The sequence below is a fragment of the Orycteropus afer genome, unplaced genomic scaffold, assembly GCF_000298275.1.
Source record: "Orycteropus afer afer isolate SDZICR_OR568_19922 unplaced genomic scaffold, OryAfe1.0 scaffold00076, whole genome shotgun sequence".
NCBI lineage: Eukaryota > Metazoa > Chordata > Mammalia > Tubulidentata > Orycteropodidae > Orycteropus > Orycteropus afer.
Genome location: NW_006921663.1, coordinates 2,515,933 through 2,539,473, shown reverse-complemented (window position 1 = coordinate 2,539,473; position 23,541 = coordinate 2,515,933). Strand labels below are relative to the sequence as shown.

General features: G+C 38.8%; 1 protein-coding gene and 1 non-coding gene across 2 annotated transcripts in view; one reads left to right on the top strand and one right to left on the bottom strand.

Annotated features, from left to right (window-relative positions):
• Positions 1-23,541, top strand: part of MGST2 (microsomal glutathione S-transferase 2) — a 58,580-nt gene that overhangs the window by 13,599 nt on the left and 21,440 nt on the right. Inside the window, exon 2 of the mRNA XM_042780987.1 lies at positions 12,377-12,476. Within this exon, the coding sequence (XP_042636921.1) occupies positions 12,377-12,476 (100 nt within the window). The remainder of the gene's footprint in view (positions 1-12,376; positions 12,477-23,541) is intronic.
• Positions 10,310-10,381, bottom strand: TRNAA-UGC. Its single transcript has one exon. It is a non-coding gene; the product is annotated as a tRNA-Ala (tRNA).

Sequence of the window (23,541 nt, the reverse complement as noted above, 5' to 3'; positions counted from 1 at the left end):
TGTGTGTGTGTGTGTGTGTTGTGATTTGGGTGAAAGTTTACCAAACAAATTCATTTTCCATTCAATTGTTCATACACATTTTGTGTCATGACATTGATTGTAATCCCCACAGTGTAACAGCTCTCTTCCCACTTCCTTCCTGTAGTTACCTTTTCCCTGTGTCCTTCTTTCCTATGCATTCCTGCCCTTTCAGCTGTCTTCCTGCGCAAATGCTGCCCTTCTAATCTCCCACGGTTGATTGTTCTAGGGAGTGTACCCACTTGGTGTAATTGTTCATCTTGTAATCCTGTCTATTGTTTGGTTGTAAGCCACAAGAGTGAGTTCAATTCCAGGCCCAAAGGCTAACCAAGGGCCATAGTCTCAGAGGTTTCACCAATCCATATCAGACCAGTAAGTCTGGTCTTTTTTTTTTTTTTAATGATTTTGGGGTTTATTCCACATTTTTCTTCCACTCTATCTAAGATCTCCTATTTTGATTACTCTCTGGGTGGTTGTCAATAGTAGCCGGGCACCATCTAGTTATGGTCTCAGGGTCATGTAGGCTGAAATTCATTCACATGGTCCACTAGTCCCTTGGACTAATTGTTTCCATGAGTCTTTGATTTTCATCACTCTTTGCTCTGCATGAGGAGAGACCAATTTTTGTATTTTAGGTGGCCACTTACCAGTCTTTAAGGATCTAGTCACTACTCACCAAAGTAGGATGTAGAACAATGTTTTTGTGTAGTATGTTATGTCAATTGAGCTTGATGTCCCACACGACTGGTCCAGATCCCATGGGCCCAGAGACTCACTCCCTCGAGATGTTTGGCTGTGGCTAAGAAGTTATAACTTTGCTCCCTGTTAACTATGTTATGTATGTGGACATTCTTATACCACATACAAATAAGTATGTAGAAATATCACTGGCCAAACTGTATATGGTCATGGGTATATTCCCTTTTGTTTGCACATACATGATCATTTTGCTTATCTATCTATTTATCTACCCATAGATTAATGTTTGTTATTACTGATAATTTAATACTGTGTATGTAGAAGTATTTACCTTTGTTGTCTATACCTATTGCACACCTCTCCATGTCTCACTTTTCCTATTGTCATCAGTCAGTTGCTTTTGGTATATTTCCTTTCCCTTCACCCAAATCAGTATTTATCTTTATCTATTGAAGGAAATTTTCTTTCTCATCCTCAATGCTGCCATATTGGTCACTCACATTTGGTACATTGCCCTTCTCTTCACCCAAATCAGTATTTATCTTTTACCTATCTAATAATTTTCTCTCCTCCCTTCCCTCACATCCCTGGTAACAAAGAAAGTTTCCTTCCCTGTGTAAAAACTTTTCCTTGACTTCTTGCAATAGTGGACTCATATAATATCTGTCCTTCTGTGACTGACTTATTTTATTCAACATAATGGCCTCCAAGTTCATACATGTTCTAAAGAGATCACAAATTCTTCATTATTCTTTAGTGTTGCATAGTATTCCATTGTATATACGTACCACAGTTTAGTTATCTGTTCATCCACTGAGGGACACTTAGGTTGTTTCCATCTCTTTGCAACTGTGAATAGTGTTGGAATGTGATTGTACATATATCTATTCATTTTCCAGCTCTCACTATTTTAGGATATATACCTAGTTTTGGAGGAGCTCGGGTTTGCCTAGTGCCTAAGGCATTTGACTGCTAACCAGAATGCTGGCAGTTCAACACCACCAGCCACTCCTCAGAAGGAAGGTTGGGCAACCTACTTCCGTAGTGATACTGTCTCGGAAACCCAAGGAGGGGTCCCTATGAGTCAAAGCCAACTTGATAGCAGTGTTTTTTTTATTTTTCCTTGTTACCTAGTAGTGAAATTGCTGCATCAAATGATATTAATATTTCCAACTTTTTAGAAATCACCACACCATTTTCCATAGTAGTTCTATCATTTTACAGTCCTATCAGCAGTGTTTGAGAGTTTCAGTCTCTCCACATCCTCACCAACACTTCTTATCTTCTGTCTTGTAGAACTTTGCTATTATTGCTGGGGTGAGATGATATCTTGTTGTTTTGACTTGCATCTCTGATGGCTAATGATGATATACATTTCTTCATGTACTTTTTGGCCACTTGAATATCTTCTTTGGTGAAGTGTCTATTCATGTCTTCTGCCCATATTTAAATCAGATTGTTTGTCTTTTTGATGTTGAGATATTGGAGTTTTCTATACATTTTAGAGATAAGTCTCTTGTCAGATATGTTACTGCTGAATATTTTTCCCCCTCAATATGTAGGTTCCCTTTTTACTCAATCTGTAGTTTCTCTTTTACTCTTTTGGAGAAGTCTCTTGATGCACATAAGAATTTAATTTTTAGAAGGTCTCAGCCTAGATCTAGATAAACTAGATCTAGTTTATCTTCTGCTATTTGTGCATTTTTACTTATGTTTGGTAGTCTATTTATGTGATAAATTAGGGCTCCTAAATTAGCCCCTATTTTATCTTTGATGAACTTTATAATTTTGGGTTTACATTTAGGTCTTTGATCCATCTTGAGTTCATTTTTTTGTATGGCGTTGTGGTAGTTAAGGTTGTATGTCAACTTGGCTGGGCCTGGTTGAGTGGCTGGGCAACTGGGTGTAGTTATTCCCCATGTGAGATTGATAATTAACTCCATGGTGGAATCTACTGGGGCAGCTGAGTAGCTGCTTTAGGGATGGATCTGCTTCTAGTATATAAGAAGCAGCTTTGAGGAAGGTCTCCAGCTGATGGCATGCTTGAACCCTGCATGTAGCCAAATCGCTGTGCAGCAACCTGCCATATTGCTCTGCCCGTCTTGGAACTTTTAATGGACTTAAATTAATGGCATGCTGTGTGGTTTGGTAATATTGGGACTGTGCCTTTTCACTTGTCGGCCTTGGGTTTGTCAGCCTTAGCAGCTAGCAGCTGCCTGAGTGAAGACATGCCTCTAGCTTCAGTGGGCTGGGAGCAAGAGGCAGAGCTGAAGCCCAAGATGAAGGGGCTTTCATCCAGCCCCTAGAGCCTGGCACCAGGAACTCAGATTTCTAACCTCCAAAATTGTAAGAGAATAAACTCCTGCTCATTAAAACAATTCCATTTGTGGTATTTTCCTATCAGAGTGGTACTAGGTATCCAAAACAGGTGTGAAGTGTGGATCTTGTTTCATTTTTCTGCAAATGGATATGCTGTTTTGCTAGTACCATTTGTTAAAGAGACTATCTCTTTAATGGATTTTGCCCTTTGTCAAAGGTCATCTGACTATATGTGTATGGGTCTGTTTCTGGGTTCTTAATTCTGTCCCACTGGTCTATGTGTCTGTCATTGTACCAATACCAGGCTGTTTCAATTACTGTGACTGTATAGTAAGTTTTGAGATCAGGAAGTATAAGACCTCCTACTTTGTTCTTCTTCAGTAGTGCTTTGCTTATCTGAGGGTTCTTTTCTTTCCATATAAAATTAGTGATTGATTTTTCCATGTCCTTAAAGAATGTTGATGAAATCTGGATCAGAATTGCATTGAATGTTTATGTAGTATCAATATTTTCACAATGTTCAGTCTTCCTATCCATGGGCATGGTATGCTCTTCCATTTATATATACCTCTTATAGTTTCTCTAGTTGTGTTTTGTAGTTTTCTTTGTATGGGTCTTCTGTGTCCTTGATAAGATTTATTCCTAAGTATGTTATTTTTTGATACATATTGTAAATGTATTGATTTTTTTATTTCTTTTTCAAAGATCTCTTTGCTAGTATAGAGGAATCCAACTGATTTTTATATGTTGATTTTGTATCCTGCCACTATGCTAACTCTTTCAATTAGTCCCAGTAGTGTTCTTGCTGAGTCTCTTGGGTTTTCTATATATAGAATAATATCATCTGCAAATAGGGATAGTTTTACTTCTTCCTTACCAATCTGGATGTTTTTATTTCCTTTTCTTGCCTTATTGCCCTGGCTAGAACTTCCAATTCAATGTTGAGTAGAAGTGGAGATAGAAGGCATCCTTGTCTGGTTCCTGTTTGCAAGGGGATGTTTGTAGTGTTCTCCACTGAGTAATGTTGGATGTTGGTTTTGCATATATGTCCCTTATTGTGTTAAGGAGTTTTCCTTCTATTTCTATTTTGCTGACTTTTTTTTTTTTTTTTAATCAAGAATGGGTGTTGAATTTTATGCAATGTTTTTTCTGCATTGATTGATAGGATGATGTGGTTCTTTTCCTTTATTTTATTTGTGTGATGAATTATATTGATTGTTTTTCTAATGTTAAACAATACTTACATACCTGGTATGAATTCCCCTTGGTCATGGTGTGTTATTTATATATATATATAGTTGGAGTCTATTGCCCAGGATTTTCATGAAGATTTTTGCATCTATATTGATGAGGGATATTGATCTATAGTAGTGTCCCTTTTTTTTTTTTTTTTTTGTTTGGTTTGTCAGGATTACACTTGCTTTATAAAATGAATTTGGGGGTATTCCATCCCTTATTAAGTTCTGGAAGAGTTTGAGCCAGACTGATGTCAGATCTTCATTGAATGTTTGGTAGAATTCCCCCAGTGAATCTGTCTGGTCCAGGACTTTCTTTTGTTGTTAGTACTTTTTTTTTTTTTTTTGCTGCTCTTTTTCTAATTATTGGTGATGTTGGGTGAAGTATTGATTTTAACTCTTTTTTCTTTTTTGATGTATGCATTTATTGCTATAAATTTCCCTCTGATCACTGATTTTGGTGTATCCCAAATATTTTGGTATGTTGTGTTTTCATTCTCATTTGATGCAAGGAATTTTTTAATTCCATTTGTCATTTCTTCTATTACCCAGTAGTTTTTAGGCAAGGTGATATTATGTTTCCATGTGTTTGCTCTTTTTCTATTGATCTTCCTATTGTTAATTTCTAATTTTATAGCATTGTGATCTGAGAAATTTCTTTGCAGTGTTTCAATGTTTTAAAATTTGTTGAGGCTTGGTTTTGTGGTCTAACGTATGGTTTAGTTTGGAGAATGTTCTGTGTCAGTGGGAAAAAAATGTATATTGTGCTGTTGTTGGGTGAAGTGCTCTGTATATGTCTATAAGGTCAAGCAGATTGATTGTACTGTTTAGTTCTTCTCTGTCTTTATTGAGTTTCTTTCTAGTTCTATCCTTCCTTGGAAATGTGTATGAAAGTCTCCTACTATTACTGTAGAATTGTCTATTTGTCTTTTCAATAATGTTAAAGTCTGATTTATGTATCTTAGGCCTCTTCCATAGGGTACATAGATATTTATTATAGTTATGTCCTCTTGCATGATTGATCCTTTGATCACTATTTAATGTCCTTCCTGGTCTCTTATGGTGGTTTTTATCTTAAGGTCTATTTATGAGAAATTAATATTGTCACTTCTGCTCTTTTTTGGTCACCATTTGTTTGATTTTTCCCCCCCACCTTTGATTTCTAGTTTATTTTTGTCTTTGTGTCTAAGGTGAGTCTCTTATAGACAGTATATTGATGGGTCATATTTTCTTATCCATTCTGCAACTCTCCATCTCTTGATTGGTACATTTAATTAAGCTACATTCAATGTAATTATCAACAATTATGAATTGATTGCTGTCATTTTGTTATGTGTTTTTGCATTGTGTTGCTGATTTCTTTCTTCCTCATAATTTTTCTGTTCTGGGATTATTTTATGTGAATTCTTTCTATCATCTACTTCATTGCTATTGTTTTAGTATTTGCTAAATATTTGTGCCTTTCATCTTTTTTATTTTAATGAGAAGATTTGTTAGTTTTCTTTGAGGATACCCTGTGGTTCATTATTTTCTTCCTGAGTTTAAAACAGTCTGTTCTATCTCAAAATCATCTTGACTTCCTCACCATTGAAAGTTCTATATCTACACTACATATTTCCTCTTTTTGGTTTGTAGTCATCTTCATTTTCCATTTCTTGTTCACTGTTTACAGTCTTGTAAGCTATTTTACATGGGATACTTCTATATATGGATTGGTTTCTGGGTTGTTTTCATGTGTGTTAATCACTGATTGTTGTTTACTGTTGTTGATTCTCTGTCCAAAGGATTCCCTTTAGCATCTCTTGTAAAGTTGGTCTGGTTAACAAATTCCTTTAATTTCTGTTTATCTGGAAATGTCCTAATTTTGCCATCATTTTTGAGGGACAATTTTGCTGAGTACATAATTCTTAGTTGGCAATTTTCTTTCAGGGTTTTTTATGTATAGCATCCCATTGCCTTCTTGCCTGAATGATCTCTGCTCAAAATCAGAGCTTAGTCTTACTGTTTGCCCTTTATAGGTAACTTTTTTGTTTTTTCTGTGCTGCTTTCGGGATTCTTTATTTGTCTCTGGTTTTGGTAAGTTTGATTAAGATATGTCTTGATGATTTTCTTTTTGAGTCTATTCTGTTTGCGGTTCATTGATGTTCTCAATGAATATATTCTGCCTTTCATCATATTAGGGAAGTTTTCTTCCAACAAATCTTTGACAATTTTCTTTGTGGTTTCTTTGTCTCTTCCTGTTCTGGAATTCCAATTACACATAAGTTAATCCTCTTGAGGGTGTCTCTAATAAATCTTAGGCTTTGTTAATTTTGTTTTGATTTTTTTTTTTTTTTGTGATTGATCCCTTAACAAAATAGTTTTAAGAGATTTTTCTACAATCTCACTAATTCTATCTTCCATTGACTTGATTCTACTCCTTTGCCTTTTCAGTGTGTCATCTATTTCTGAAATCTTAGTATTAATCTTTTGAATTTTTATTTTCTGATTTTGTATGGTTTCTAATTTTTCATTTATTTTTGTCAGTTTTTCCTTGTATCATTTTACTAAGTTGTTCTAAAGTTTTGTATGTATTTTCCTTTATTTTATCTGTGTCTTTCTTGATTTTTGTCAGTGTTTTCCTTGATTTGTCTCTCAATCCATTGAAGGTAACTATATATAATTCTTTTGAATTCCTTATCAGGTAGTTCCAATGCCACTTCTTCCTCAGGGATGCTCTGGGTCTGTATTCTTCTTTGTACTACTATATCTTGCTTCTTTGTGTGAACTGGGATTGTCAGTTGTCTCCAAGATATTATGATGTCATTGTGTCTATATTTAATTGGTAATTGTATGTTGGTGTGATTCACCCAGGTTTCTTCTTCTTCTTTATTTTGGTTTGATATATCCAAGCAAGTAGGGCTAGTGTGCTGCTCTGTTCACTAGTTTGGTAGCACTTAGACACTCACCATCTGTCTTCAGGTGGGTGTGACAAAAGATGAGGATGTATGCACAGATCTCTGTTAGCTGTTTGTGTAGAAAACTTGAGGGCAAGTTTATCTAGAATTGTTCACCATCTGTTGATCAGTTAGTGCAGAAGCAGGTGGTGGTCTCACCCAGTGGGTCGGGCTGCAAGAGGTCCAGATATGTTTGGGTCATATGGACATGGTTGCTGTCTCCCAACTAGTGGGACAAAAAATGCAAGAACACTAAAAAATGAAAACAGGAGAACAAAAAACACAAATAGCAAACAGTATCAATCACAAAGAAACAAAACAACATATGAAAAGAAAAAAAATTAAAAGGAGAAAATAAGACAAAGGAATAGAAAGATAAAAAGAAATAAAACAATGTCTGGGGAGGATGGGAATAAGAAGAGAGCAAAAGAAAAATAATTATGTTAAAATAAGAAAAATGCAAAAAACCACAACAAGGGATGTGAAGAATGAAAGGAGAAAAAGAAGAAAAGAAAAAGAAGGTAACCAGGAAAAGGGAAGGGGAGGGAGAAAATAAAGAACCAGGAAAGGGAAAGAGAGAAAAATAAATAAAAAGAAAGACAGGAGGAAAAAAAAAAGAATAATTTTTAAACAAGCAAACAAACAAGCAGGAGGTGTGCGGCAGGGCTCCTAGGCTGTTTCTGATGGCCAAACAGCAGTGGGGAGCTGGACACCTGGTCCTGGTATTAGTTCCTGTCTACCCAGAAGGTAACTAGGGCAGGGGCCTGATCTCATATGAGTTCCTGCTGACCCAGAAGATGTCTGTAGCCAGGGCACCTTAATCTGGAAAACGTTCCCACAGGCCCAAACAGTGGTTGGAGCAAGGGACCTTGTTCCAGGAGGGATTCCTGCCAGCTCAAAATGCAGGTGGGGACAAGGCAACTGGTCTCAGAAAAAGTTTCTGCTGTCCCAAAAGGAAGCTAGGCACAGGGCCCTTACTCCCAGGAAAAATTCCTATCATCTCAAAAGGGGCTTGGTGTAGGGCACCTGGTACCAGCAAAAAGTTCCTGCCATCCCAAAATGCCACTGGAAGCAAGGCAGCTGATTTTTGACTAGTTCCTCTCCACCCAGAAGGCAACTGGTGACAGTGGACCTGATCTCAGATGAGTTCCTCCTGGTCTAGAAGGTGTCTGAGAGCAGGGCATCTAGACCCAGAAAAAGTTCCTGCCTGTCCAAAAGGTGATTGAAAGCAAGGCACCCAGTACCAGAGGGAGTTCCTTATGGCTCAAACCACAGCTGTTGGCAGGCCATCTAGTCCCAGACAAAATTCCTGTTTGTCTCAATAGGGAACCAGGCACAAGGTTCTGTTCCCAGAAGAGATGTTTCTGCCATCCCAAAAGCCATCTGGGTATAGAGTACCTGGTCTCAGAAAAAAAATTCCTACTGGCCTAAAAGGTGGCTGGGAACAGGGTGCCTAGTGTGGGGAGCAGTTCTTGCACCAGAAGGCAGCTGGTGGCAGGGTACCCAGACTGGGATGGAATCCTCGCCAGGAATAGCCACACTTTTATTCACCAAGAGAACATGGGGTACAAGGAGAATGAGAGGAGTATTGTACCTTTCTTGTTGTCAGCCACCAGTTGGTTTCTCAAACGAGTGGAACCAATTCTTAAGCTGCTGCCCAGATTGGAACACTGCTTGCAAATATTCAAAATTGCCACACCATCAGGCCAGCTGATAGTCCACAGCTCCATTTGTCTCTTTATTTGCTGTTTTTGATCAGGTTCTTCTACTAGTCAGTATTTAATTTACTTCTTTATACTTCCCTTCAAAGCCCAGGGTTCCAGGATTATCTTTTGCATCTGTTTCAATTGGATTCCTCATTTCTTTGTTGTAGAGGGTGAGTATAACTTGTCGGCTTGTTCCACCATCTTGCTGGAAGTCCTGTAGTTCAATGTTTTGCCCATAGAATCCCTCAGTATTGCAACTGAAAGCTTGAATGTTTTCTTCATTTCTTTCAGTTTGAAAAACGACAAGTGTGTTCTTCCTTTCTAGTTTTCTAACTTGAAGTCTTTGCACATTTCTTTGTATTACTTTACTTGTCATCTGCAGCCATCCTCTGAAATCTTCTGTTTAGCTCTTTTATGTCATCATTTCTTTCATTTGCTTTTGCTACTCTCCCTCCCTTCAAAAGCAAGTTTCAGAATCTCTTCTGAAATCCATTTTGGTCTTTTCTTCCTTTCCTGTCTTTTTAATGACCTTTTGCTTTCTTCATGTATGATGTCCTTGATGTCATCCTACAACTTGTCTAGCTTTGGTCATTGATGTTCAGTGCATCAAATCTATTCTTGAGAAGGTCTCTAAATTCAGGTGGGATACACTCAAGTATATCAAGTATTTGTAAGTGTTGTTGTTAGGTGTTGTCAAGTCTGTTCTAACTCATAGCAGTCTTAAGTACAACAGAATAAAACACTACCTGGCCCTGCACAATCCTTACAATCTTTGCCATGCTTGAGCCATTGTTGCAGCCACTGCATCAATCCATCTCTTTGAGCGTCTTCAGCTTTTTCAATGACTCTCTCCTTTACCAACCAGAATATCCTTCTCCAGGGTCTGGTCCCTCCTGGTAACATGACCAAATTATAAAAGATAAAATCTGGACATTCTCACTTCTAAGGAGCTTTCAGGCTGTACTTCCTCTAAGATAGATTTGTTTGTTCTTCTAGCAGTCCATGGGAGCTCTGGTGGCATAATGCCTAAGGTATTTGACTGCTAACTAGAAAGCTGGTGGTTCAAACCCACTAGCCACTCCTTGGAAGAAAAATTGGGCAATCTACTTCCATAGTGATACTCACTACCGCTGAGTTGGATCTGACTCATCACGACCCCTCCTTGGGTTTCCAAGGCAGTATTTCTACAGAAGTAGATTGCCCAATCTTCCTTCTGAGGAGTGGTGGGTTTGAACTGCTAGCCTTCTGGTTAGCAGTAAAATGACTTAGGCACAATGCCACCAGAAGTAGATTGCCCAACCTTCCTTCTGAGGAGTGGCTGGTGGGTTTGAACTGCTAGCCTTCTGGTTAGCAGTAAAATGACTTAGGCACAATGCCACCAGAGCTCCTAAACCAGTGGAGATGCCGGGGATTGAAACCAGGGCCTCATGCATGCAAAGCATGTGCTCTACCACTGAGCTACATCCCCAACCATTCTGTAGTGATAATGCCTCAGAAACCCAAGGAGGGGTTGCTAGGAGTCAGATCTGATTCGACAGCAGTGAGTTTGGTTTTTGGTTTTGGTAGCAGTCCATGGTATGTTCATTATTCTTTGGCAACATCACAACTCAAAGCACCAATTCTTCTGCAGTCTTCTTTATTCATTGTCCAGCTTTCACATGATATGAATCTATTGAAAATACCATGACTTGGGTCAGGCACATCTTGGTCTTCACAGTGACACCTTTGCTCCTTAACACTTTAAAGAGGCCTTTTGCAGCATATTTGCCCAATGCAATAAGTCGTTTCATTTCTTGACTGCAGCTCCTTGGGCGTTGATTGTGGATCCAAGTATAAGGAAATCCTTGACAACTTCAATCTTTCTTCCTATAACATGATATTATTTATTGGTCAAGTTGTGAGGATTTTTGTTTTCTCTATGTTGAAGTGCAATCAATACCGAAGGCTGTAATCTCTGATCTTCATCAGTAAGTACTTGAAGTCTCTTCACTTTCAGCAAGTGAGGTTGTATATGTAAGTAGATATGTATATATGTGTGTATATATATATTCTACTCAATGACAACTAACAATGACAATATGTAAGTCATAAACATATATTTTTATTAGTTGCTGTTGAGTATATATCTGTTTAAATCTATTTGTATCTGTATCTGTATCTAATCTAAGGACTCCTGCTGGCACAATGGTTAAGTGTTTGGTGCTAACTGAAAAGTCAGTGGTTCAAATTCACCAGTGGCACAATCTGTTCCCATGAGGTTACAGCCTAGAAACTCTGTAGGGCTGTTCTACTCTGTCACATGGCAACACTATAAATTGAAGTCTACTCCACGGCAAACAACAGCAACATATCTACACACACACACACACACACACACATATCTGACCAGTGAAATCCTCATCAAGCTAATGAACATATCCATTAGCCCCAAAAGTATTCTTGTACCTCTTTGTAAACTATTCCTTTAGGTTTTTCTCTCACCTCCAGGCAACCACTGATCTGGTTTATGTCATTAAAGAGTCATTTACATTTTTTAGAATTTTATGAAAATTAAATCATGCAGCAGTATTTTTTTTTTTTTACTGGTCTGGCTTCTTTCATTCAGTGTAATTATTTTGAGATTCTTCCTTGTTGTTCCTTGTATCAATAGTTCTTTCCTTTTTGTTGTTGAATTATTGTTGTTAGGTGTTGTCAGGCTGATTTTGGCTCAAGTTATCCCACGTGACAGAGTAGAACTGGCCCATAGAGTTTCCTTGGCTGTAATCTTTATGGGAGCAGATCATCAGGGCTCTCTCCATTGGAGTTGTTGGGTGGGTTCAAATCCCCAAACTTTTTTTTAGCAGCCAAGCCCTTAGCCCTTGTAGTCTCCCATTTATATGGACATACCACAATTTCTTTATCCAGTCACTTGTTGATAGACACTTGAGTTGTTTCCAGTTCCCAGATTCTATAATCTTTTTTTGTACAATCCTTTGTATGGCATAAGTTTTCGTTTGTCTTGACTAAATACTTAGGAGTGGAATGGCTGGGTGATATGGCTGATGTATGTTTAACTGAAAAATCCCTTCCAAAATGTTTTCAAAAGTGGTTGAACATTCTACATTCCCATAATGTATAAGAGTTCCTGTTGCTCTTGCATCCTAGTCTCCAGTTGGTATGATCTGCCTTTTTCAATTTTAGGTTCTAATAGGGGAGCTCTGGTAGCATAGTGGCTAAATCACTTGACTGCTAACCAGAAGGCTGGCGGTTCAAACCCACCAGCCACTCCTCGGAAGGAAGGTTGGGCAATCCTACTTCCGTAGTGATACTGCCTCGGAAACCCAAGGAGGGGTCGCTATGAGTCGGGGCTGACTCGATGGCACATAACAACAACAACAACAACAATAGGTGTGTAATAGTATCTCGTCATGGTTTAAACTTGCATTTTCCTAAAGACTAATAAAAAATTCCTCTTTACTTGCAGGTTATTTTGCTTCACAGGTCGGGAAGGCAAGATTAAAATACAAAGTCACACCTCCAGCAGTTACTGGATCACCAGATTTTGAGAGAATATATCGTGCACAGTAAGTTCACAATAGAAAATTTCATATAGAATTTGGAAAGGAAATCTGTAAATGTAGAGTTTTCACATTTGCACCTGCCTTAGTTTCCTAGTCCTGCTGTAACAGAAATACCACAAGGGGATAACTTTAAAGAACAGAAATTTATTTTCTCATGGTTTAGGAGAGTAGAAGTCAGAATTGAGAGTGTGACTCTGGGGGAGATTATTCTTTGTCTATTTCAGCTTCTAGTGTTGGACAATCCTTAGAGTTCCTGAGTTTGCAGAGGCTTCTGCTTAGGGGTCATCAAATAGTGTCTATCTTCCCTGCTTGTGCTTGCTTGTCTCTGTATCTATGCTGCTCCTTATTACTCAGAAATGTTAAGCTTTAGGAGACATCTTCCACCAATAGGGCTCCATTAATACAAAGAAAATCTTATTGCCAGATAAGATTACATCCACTGGTATTGTGATTAGGATCCCAACTAGTATTTTGGCAGGGAATACAGTTCAATCCATAAAGTATCTAAGGATAGGGTGATATTTCATAAAACCTCTCTGTTTAGTTCTGTTGCACCTGGAAGACCTCTCCCACACTTTAGGGATCTTGGCCTGTTATGTACACACAATTCCTGCTTTCTGCTTACAAGGAAGACATGTGCATCATTTGTAATATCTATTATTATTATTATTATTATTTGGTGCAGGAGCCCTGGTGGTGCAGTAGTTAATGTGCTTTGGTGCTAACCAAAAGGTCAGCAGTTTGAACCCACCAGCTGCTCCATAGAGAAGGATGTGGCAGTCTGCTTCTGTAAAGATTTACAGTCTTGGTTACTCTATGGGGGCAGTTCTACTCTGTAGTATAGGGTCACTCTTAGTTAGAATTGGCTTGATGGTAGTGGGTTTGGTTTTTAAATTTATTTTGGCGCAAGTATATACACCAAAACATTTGCTAGTTCAACAGTTTCTACATGCACAAGTCAGTGACGATGCTTATACTCTTTATGTTGTATAACCCTTATCCCTGTCTTTTCCCTAGTTATCTGTAGTAGTTCAGTTGGTGTGTCAACTTAGCTAGGCCGGTTGAGAGGCTGAGCAGCTGGATGTAGTATCCCCCACGATGAGACTGCTAATCAACTCCATGGTGGAATCTACTGTGAGCAGCTGAGTAGCTATCTTAGGGAATGTGGTCTGCTTCCTATATATAAGAAGAATCCTTGGGGAATGGTCTCTGGTTTAAGGCACGCTTGGACCCTGCATGTAGCTGTGTCATTGTTCAGCAGCCTTCCATGCTCTGCGAATCCTAGGACTTACAATGGGCTTGAATTAGTGGCCTGCTGTGTGGTTTTGTAACACCAGGACTGTGCCATTTTATTTGTTGATCTTGTGCTGGTTAGCATCAGCAGCCAGTAGCTGCCTGAGTGAAGAGATGCCTCTAGCTTCAGTGGCCCTGGAGCAAGAGGCAGAGCTGAAGCCCAAGGTTAAGGGGCTTTCACACAGCCCCTAGAGCTTGGCACTTTTAACTTGGACTTAAAGCCTCCAAATTGTAAGAGAATAAACTCCTGATAAGGCCATCCTATTTGTGGTATATATTCTTGTCAGAGCCTCACTAGGTAACCAGAACATTATCCTAGCACCAGTTATGCAAATTCAGTGCTTCTCAAGCAAAAGTTTCCCCTTTTCTTCTCCCTCCCATCCCAGTAAGCATATGTGTGTGTGTGTGTGTGTGTGCATGTGCTTATTTCATGTGAATGAGGTCATACAGCATTTGTCCTTTTATACTGGCTTATTTCATTCAGCATGATTTCAAGATTCATCCATCTTTATGGCTGTTTAATGTTCCATTTTATGCATATATCACATTTTGTTTGTTCATTCATCTATTGGTGGATATTTAGGTTATTTCCTAATTGGCTGTTGTGAACAATGCTGCAATGGACATTGGTGTTCAGGCTGCTTTTGCAATATCCAGTTTTAACAAACTGCTTTTCACCATTAGGCTCTTTCTCATGATCTTTCAAGCTTCAGTACCCAGTACACAGAGTCTCTACCCACCTTTGCTATTAATCCAGTAGGGCTTATTTACTGAAAGGACTGTGATCCTTGGGAGAGACCTCTATGCATATCTCAGCCATGTTCTCTGGGCCTAGATGGCAACTTGATCAAAGAACCCATTCCATACCTGTGAGAGTGCAATAGCCCCAAGTTGGATTAGCTATGTTACCAATTTTCCATTTTTTATATCTTTAATTTTTTCCTCTCCACTTCAAAACAGAGATGGGTCAATATCATCCTTTGCCCATTTCTCTATGAACCGTTTCCTAAAATCAGAAGTCTGTAGGAATAAAAATACACTCCCTTTCACACGTATTTGATATAATGATTACACTTGTTGTTAACTCAAAAACAAAAAACAAAAAACCCCAAACTCACTGCTGTTGATTCGGATCTGACTCATAGCAACACCTTCTTGGGTTTCTGAGGTGGTATCCTATGGAGATAGATTGCCCACTCTTCCTTCTGAGGAGTGGCTGGTGGGTTTGAACCACCAGCCTTCTGTTTAGTAGTCAAATGCCTTAGGCACTACACTATCAATTCCAACCCAGCAACCCTATATATAGCAGAATGAAACACTGCCCAGTCCTGTGCCATCCTCACAATCACTGCTGTTTGAGCCCATTGTTGTAGCCACTGTGTCAATCTGTCTTGTTGAGTGTCTTCCCCTTTTTCACTTACTCTCTACAAGATTACATTAGTCTCACAGGATGAGTGGGAGGAATCATCCTGTTCTTTCTATTTTCTCAGAGAATTTTAATAAGGTTTGAAAAGTGTGTTCCTTCAAAGTGTGTAAAACTTGCCTGTAAAACAATCTGTCCCTGATGCTTCTTTGTGAAAACATTTTACTATTTAATTTGATTTCTTTAATAATTATTGGACTATTTAGGCTTCTTGTTGCATCTTGAGTTACACTCCTTGTAGTAGCATGATCTTATATTTTTGCCCTACTTGCCCCAACAAGGATTTCTCAGACTATTCCCTAGGTTCCAAAATGTGGGATGAACGCCATTATTAATGCAAGTGATAATTAAAAAAAAAAAAAATTATTATGATAAGGCAGATTCATTTTACATAGACAGTTAATACACATTTTGTTTTGTGACACTGGTTACATTCCCTGCAGTATAACAGCTCTCTTCCTTGTGGCTATGCTCTCCCTGTGTGTTTCTTATCTTTGCATTCCTGTCTCCCTGCCTTTCTCCCTGTGCAAATGCTGCCCTTCTGATCTCCCATGGCTGACTGTTCTAAGGAGTGCATCTCCCTGGTGTAGGTGTTCAGCTCATAGGCCTATCTATTGTTTGGTTGAGGGTTAAACCACAGGAGTGAGTTCAATTCCAGCCCCAAATTGTGACTTGGGGCCACAGTGTTGGGGGTTTCACCAGTCCCTATCAGACCAGTATGCCTGGACTTTTTTTTTTTTTAAAGATTTTTCATTTTATTCCACATTTTTCTCCTACTTTATCCAAGATATCCAATTTTGATCCCTTTCTGAGCGGTTGGCATTAGTAGCTGGGTACCATCTAGTTCTTCTGCTCTCAAGGTCATATAAAGGCTGAGGTTCTCATGGTCCATTAGGCCTTTGGATTGTTTCCATGTGTCTTTGATTTTCTTCATTCTTCTTTGCTTGGGACAAAGAGAGACCAATAGTTGGATCTTAGATGCTACTCACAAGGTTTTAAGACCCCAGTTGCTACTCACTGAAGGAAGATGTAGAACAATATTTGTATACTATGCTGTGCCAATTGAGCTTGATGTCCTCTGTGACCATGGACCCCAGCTCACAGGCCCAGTACTCACTCCCTCAAGGTGCTTAGTTGTAGCTAAAAAGTTATCCTAACTTTGCCCCCTGTTAGCTTTAAACTGCATGTGCTCATTTTTTTCCCCCCATATGGTCATTTTTTATAGCACATACAAAGACCTGTGTAGGAATATTGTCTGCCAATTCTATGTATGGTTGTGGGTCCCACTAGATAATTTTAAGAAGTTTGTAGATGTGATTTTAAATAACATTAAGCCACCCGGTGAGAAAGTCATTCTCATTTTAATTCTCTTTGAATCTTTATTATTATGTCAAGTAAAAAGCACTTTTTGGTCTCAGTGTGTCCCCCTCAAAATTAATATTTACTCTTATCAGAGTAATACATGTAATAAATAAAATAAGATTACAACCCTTATAACAACAACAGCCCCTACCTCTCCAAACCACCAGTTTGTCCCCAGTGACAACCACTTGTAACTCTTTTGACTATAACTTTTGATATTTACTGCCATGTTTCTAAACACTTGGCTTTCACTGCTATTTATTGATTCACAATTTTTAGGTGTTATCAATTGATTTTCTTTTATGGAAAAAAGAATTTTGTACTCTTCCATATTCTCTTTTCTTTATCTCACCTTGCCAATAGAGTTATGTCACTTTGTTGAGTTAAATCAGTAACCCATGCTTATGTTATTATGATTAAGTAATGCCCAAAGCTGAGCCAAATAGTGTGCTATGATTGCATTTCCTTCTTGTGAATTTTTTTGTTTCTTCTGGGTTAATAATTAATTCTGTTTTTGTTCATTTGCTTAGTTTTATACTCAAACCTTCAACAGAACTAGAATTGTCCTTGTAGTACATTCAAGCATATTAGGTAATCTGGTTAGACCATTTATGTTTTCCTGTAGTTCTCCATCTTTCTGCTCCAACTGGGAGGTTGCTCTATAGGCCTGTTACACAGCTGTTATCCCGAGACTTCCTTTCACTGTTCTAGGGATTTCCCTTGTATTCTCTTGATTTGAATCACCTGTTTCCTAGATCTCATAGCTTCCTATTTATTAGTTTCTTCTTTTATTTTGGTGGAGCACATTCTCCAGACACTTCCTGAGAGAGGGTGAATGGTAAGTATATTTCTGAGGTTTTAATTATCTAAATATGCCTTTATTCTAGTCTCATGATTGATTGAAGGCTTGTTGTGCTGTTGTTGTTAGCTGTTGTTTAGTTGGCCCCTGACTAATGGGAACCCAATGCACAATGGGATTGGACTATTGTGACCTATAGGGTTTCACTGACTGTTTTTCAGAAGTAGACTGCCAGGCCTTTCTTCCTAGCTTGTCTTAGTCTGGAAGCTCCCACTGAAACCTGTTCAGCATTACAGGAACACACAAGCCTCCACTGACAGACAGGTGGTGCCTGTACTAGACATACATTGGTTGGCTGGGCATATATTTTTATCAGGACTTTAAACCAGTTCAGTTGTAGCTGACAAAGCAAAATCAGATCAGACCTGAATTTTTAAAATTTGGGTGAAGTGGAACAACAACCAGAACAGGAAAAATTATAGGTTCAATTTCTAGAATGGGAGTCATGGAAGAGTCACAGTGAGGCCTTTCAGGAGCTTGATGTAGGAGATTAGATTATTTCCAGGACTGTGGGAGGAATGACACACATTCAAACCAGTGTGGTCTCCATCTCTGAGTGCAGCACTGCTATTTCCAACTATACCAGTCAAGGGATGTGGTTGCCTTTGTTTTCTAAGAAGGACATTAAGTTTCTAGCAGGATAAAAATCAAACCAAATTCACTGCCATCCAGTCAGATCAGACTCATAGCAACCCCACCTTGGGTTTCTGAGGGGATATCACTACGGAAGTAGATTGCCCAATCTTCCTTCTGAGGATTGGCTGGTGGGTTTGAACCGCCAGCCTTCTGGTTAGCAGTCAAATGCCTTAGGCATTACACCACTAGATTGATCTTTAATTTTTCCTATTCTGGTTATTGTCCAGGCTCACTCAAATTTTACAAATTCAACTGAAATTTCATTTTGTTGACTGTGACTGAACCAAGAAGAATCATTTAGAAACCCTGATTTTTATGATAAAAATGCTTACTTTGAGAATTTTGAAGAAATTGTTCCATTATTTTCTTGTTTTCACTGATATTGTTGAGACATTTTATGCTAGTCTGATCCCTTCTTCTTTATTTGGGAACTGTGATGCTTTTAGGATCTTTCTTTTATCCCTGTGTCCTCAGATGTTACAATGTTGTGCTTGGTGAGAGGCTTCTTTTATTTATTATTTATCTACCTTATTATTTATTTATAATAATCATAAATAAAACTGTGGTAGTTGTTGTTGTTAGATGCTGTCAAGTCAGTTCCAACTCATAGCAACCTTATGTCCAACAGAATGAAACACTTCCCGGTCTTGCACCATCCTCACAACTATTGCTATGCTTGAGCCCATCATTGTAGCCACTGTGTCAATCTGTCTCATTGAGGGTTGTGGTAGTTAAGGTTGTGTGTCAACTTGGCTGGGCCTGATTTGAGTTCTTTAGCAGCTGGATGTAGTTATTCTCCATGATGAGATTATAATCACCTCCATGGTGGAGTCTACTGTGAGCAGCTAAGTGGTTTACTTCAGTGTGTGGCCTGCTTCTAGTATATAAGGAGAAGCTTTGAAAAAGGCCTCTAGCTTTTTGGCACATCTGGGTCCTGCATTTGGTTGAGTCTTCATGCCCAGTTTCTGGACTAGAACCAGTGGTCTGCTGGGTTGCCTGCCAATCTTGGAATTGTTCTTGGACTTGAACCAGTGGCCTGCTGTGTTGCCTACTGAACTTGGGATTGTGCCATTGACCTGCTGACCTTGGGTTTATCAGCTTCAGCAGCCAGAAGCTGTCTGAGTTAGGAGACTCTCCAACTCCAGTGAACCTAGAACAAGAGGCAGAGCTGGAGCCCAAAGTCAAGGGGCTTCCCTCAGCTGCTAGAACTAGCACTCTGAATTTGGGCTTCTAGCCTCCTAAATTGTAAGAGAATAAATTCCTGTTTGTTAAAGCCATCCCCCTGTAGTATTTCTATTATAGCAGCACTGGAGAACAAGGGTCTTCTAGAGACAGGGGTCTTCTCCTTTTTCACTGACTCTCCATTTTACCAAGCATGATATCCTTCTCCAGCGACTGGTCCCTGCTGACAATATGACCAAAATATGAGATGGAGTCTACCCATTCTCACTTCTAAGGCACATTCCGGCTGTATTTCTTCCAAGATAGGTTTGTTTGTTCTTCTGGCAGTCCATGCTATTTTCAATATTCTTTGCAAACACAACTAAAATGCATCAATTCTTCTGTTGTCTTCCTTATTTATTGTCTAGTTCACATGCATATGAGGCTATTGAAAATATCATGGCTTGGGTTAGACACACCTTTGTCCTCAAAGTGACATCTTTGCTCTTAAACACTTTCAAGAAGTCTTTTGCCCAATGCAGTGTTTGATTCCTTGATTGCTTTTCCGTGGGTGCTGACTGTAGATCCAAGTAATGTGAAATCTTTGACAATTTCAATCTTTTCTCCATTTATCATGATGTTGCTTATTGGTCCAGTTGTGAGGATTTTAATTTTCTTTATGGTTTAAGTAAAACTGTAGATGAGGCTTTTTTACAACCTGGAAACTTGTGTCATTCTGTTTTGGAATATTTTTAAAATATTTTTGTTCCTAATCTTTTTCTTCATTTTCTCTATTCTTTCATTTTTTAAATATATTAGTTTTATGTTGATCAGCAGGATCGATCTTCTAGTTTCCATTTTTTATCTTTTTAGATTTTTGTTCTTTCTGGGAGAATTCTTCCACTTGATCTTCTAAACCTTTTACTTATTCTTTAAAAATTTCATATATCATAATTTTAATTTACCAACTTATTTTTAATCTCTAATTGTTCTTTTGATTTTGTTGTTGCTAATTCATCCTATTTTTATTTCATGGATGCAATTTAGTCTCTTATTTCTGAAGACTTTGATGATATTATTTTTTGCTTTAATATTTTCTGCATTAACTCTGTTTCTGCTATGTTCCTTTTTTGTCTACTTTGTCCTTTGTCTCTCATTTTTATTCATTACTCACTAATTAAATGTTTATTGAGCATCTTCTTAATACTGGGCACTGTTCTAGTACCTTGGAACATATCAGTAAACAACAAATCAAGATACTTGCTCTCTTTACCTTATAGCTGGGAAAGACAGAAAATAAATAATAGGTAATTACAAGAAAATAATATATTATACTAGAAGATGGTAAGTATGAAAAAAAGAAATAGAAAAGAGAGATCACCATAAGGAAGGATAGCGGTGAGAAACAATTTTAAATATTATTGTCAGTGTAGAACTCACTGAGAAAGGATTTAAGGAAAGACTTGAAGGAAGTGAGGGAATTAGCCATGTGAATATCTAGAGGAAAAGCTGATGAAGTAGAAGGAACAACCAGCACAAGGCCCTGAGGTGGGAATGTTCCTGTTCAGTTAGCCAGGAGGTCAATGTGGCTGGAGAAGAGTGAGTCTGGGAAAAAATGGTAGGAGACAAAGTCTTAGAGGCAATGGAGGTTGGATCATGTACAGCCTTGAAGGCCACTATAGGAACACAGGTTTTTTTTTTTTTTTTGTGAGTAAAATGGAAAGCCATTATAGAGTTTTAGCAGAAAAGTAATATAATCTTATATTTTCAAAGGAATAACCTGTCTACTTTGCTTAGAATAGTCTATATGGATGTATGGGTAGAAGCAGAAAATTCAATTAAGAGGCTACTGCAAAAATCCAGGCAAGAGACAATGGTGGTTTGAGCCAAGGTGATAGCAGTGGAGACAATGAGAAACAGTCAGAGTCTGAATATAGTTTGAGGGTAGAACCACTAGAATTTCTTGTAATAAATGTGGGGTGTGAGAAGAGTCGAAACAACTTCCAGATTTTTGGCCTGAGAATCCCAAAGCATGAAGTAACAATTAACTGATAAGGAGAAGATTGGAAGAGGAACAGATATGGGGAGGAAGACCAGAAGGTTCAGTTTTGATATGTTGTATTTGAGATGTAATGCATTCTACAACCAGGCAGAGGCTTTAGACTTTGTAATCTATCTACTAAGATATTCAGATTGTTTGTCATTGCATCACAAATTGACTAATGCAGTGTTGTTTGTCTCCAAGTAGAAACAGAGAATAGGCAGATTGATACATAAATCTGCATTTTAGGAGAGAAATCTAAGCTAGAAATAAAGTTCAGGAGTCACTGGCACATGAAGGTGATTTAAAGCCATGAGAATGGATGAAATCTTCAAGGGAGTGGGTGTAGATAAAGACAGGGGGACTAAGGATTGAACCTGGAGCCCTCCAACATTAGGAAATCAAGAAGATGATGTTCTGGTTATCTAGTGTCACTCTGACAAGAATATATACCACAAATGGGATGGCCCTAACAACAGGAGTTTATTCTCTTACAGTTTGGAGGGTTTAAGTCCAAGTTCAAAGTGCCAAGCTCTAGGGGCTGGGTGAAAGCCCCTCAGCCTTGGTCTTCAGCTCTACCTCCAGATCCCGGCCCACTGAAGCTAGAGGCTTTTCTTCACTCAGACAGCTGCTGGCTGCTGAAGCTACCAGATCCAAGGTTGACAGGTAAAAAGGCACAGTACCAATAATACCAAATCACACGGCAGGCCATTAATTCAAGTCCACTGTAAGTCCCAAGGTCAGCAGAGGATGGCAGGCTGCTGAACAATGACATGACTACATGCAGGGTTCAAGCATGCCATAAACTAGAGACCATTCCCAAGGCTTCTCCTTCTATACAGGAAGCAGACCATATCCCAAAGGCAACTACTCAGCTGCTTGTGGTAGATCCCACCATGGAGTTGATTGCCAGTCTCGTCATGGGCAATAATTACCATCAGCTGCCCAGCCACTCAACCAGGCCCAGCCAAGCTGACACAAAAACATAACCACCACAGATGACCACAAAGGATCCTGCAAAGAGATTGAGCAATGGAGATCTTAAAGACTTTACTCAGGTATCTGGCAATTCTTGATTGATTGTACAAATTTAAGAAAGACACATTAGAAAATGAATTGGGAGCTTATGTACTTGAGTGGGACTTACTTAAGTGGCTGGCTTCTCCAAAGGGAGAATGGTCAGGAGATGGCCTTTCTTCTGCAGGACCCGAAATGCCAGTCAATTTAGGTCATTTCTCTGACACTATTTAGTTTCTCTAGAGAAAACTTTTTAAACATGTTGTGGGGAAGGAGAGGCAGGGATGGGAATAATAAGCCTGACTTCTAGTGGTCTAGGAGTGCAGGGGGTAAAGGCAGGTGTGATAGTGGTGTTTCTATTGTACCTTATCCAGATTCTCCATGTTTTCAGTACAGAATTTTACCCTCATCCTGCATTGTTCCTGGAGTCCCCCAGTGATGCTCTGTTTCATTTTATCCAGACCATAAACCTCCCATCTCTTTCTGAAATGATAGTTGGGGTGGGGTTTAGGGCAGTGGAGTCGGGGTTGAGGGGAGCTGTCTAGGCCCTTCTTATACAATCTTTCAACTAATTCTCCTGTTTTCAGTCTTTGGCCGCCAAGGTACCTGGTGCCTCCAATGCCTGAAACTTTTGAGATTCTGGGATAAGGATTGCCCCATCTTCATTGGTTCTTATTTCTTCAGGCACTTAGGTTTCTGCTTTCTGTGTGCTGCTACCTCAGCTACACTTTCTCCATACTTTGTCCTCCTTCAGAAATTTGCTGATATTTATTTTCTGCTGTTGTGTCTGCTCCCATTCTCTTTGTTCTTGATAGTTTTATAGCTACTTTTAATTTTTTTTTTTTTTTAGTGACATTTTACTGTGGTTTCGGGGGGGAAAGGAAATAAATACAGGTTCAGGAAGTCCTCCTAATGTTTTCAACACCTCTTGAACACTTATTTCTCCTTTCAACAGAGAAAGGGTCTTATGCTCAGAGCCTTCAGCAATCAGTAGTAATCTAACTAGAATTTAATAACTTTTTTATTTTTATGAAATTTATTCTTTTATTAATCCTTTATTTAGAAACTGATACTCTTTTTCCCACTGTGGTAGTGCCAAAGAGGCAAGGAGGCCACATCTTCTGACCTCCTCTAACCCCACAAAATCACCATCAGTAGCCCAAGGCCTATTCCTGCAAGGCAGACATGCTGTCTCCCTCCACTCTTTCACCAACCCTGACACCAACTGTTCCTCCTGCAGCACCCACCTCTTTGCTGCGGTTGATAATTAGCTGCA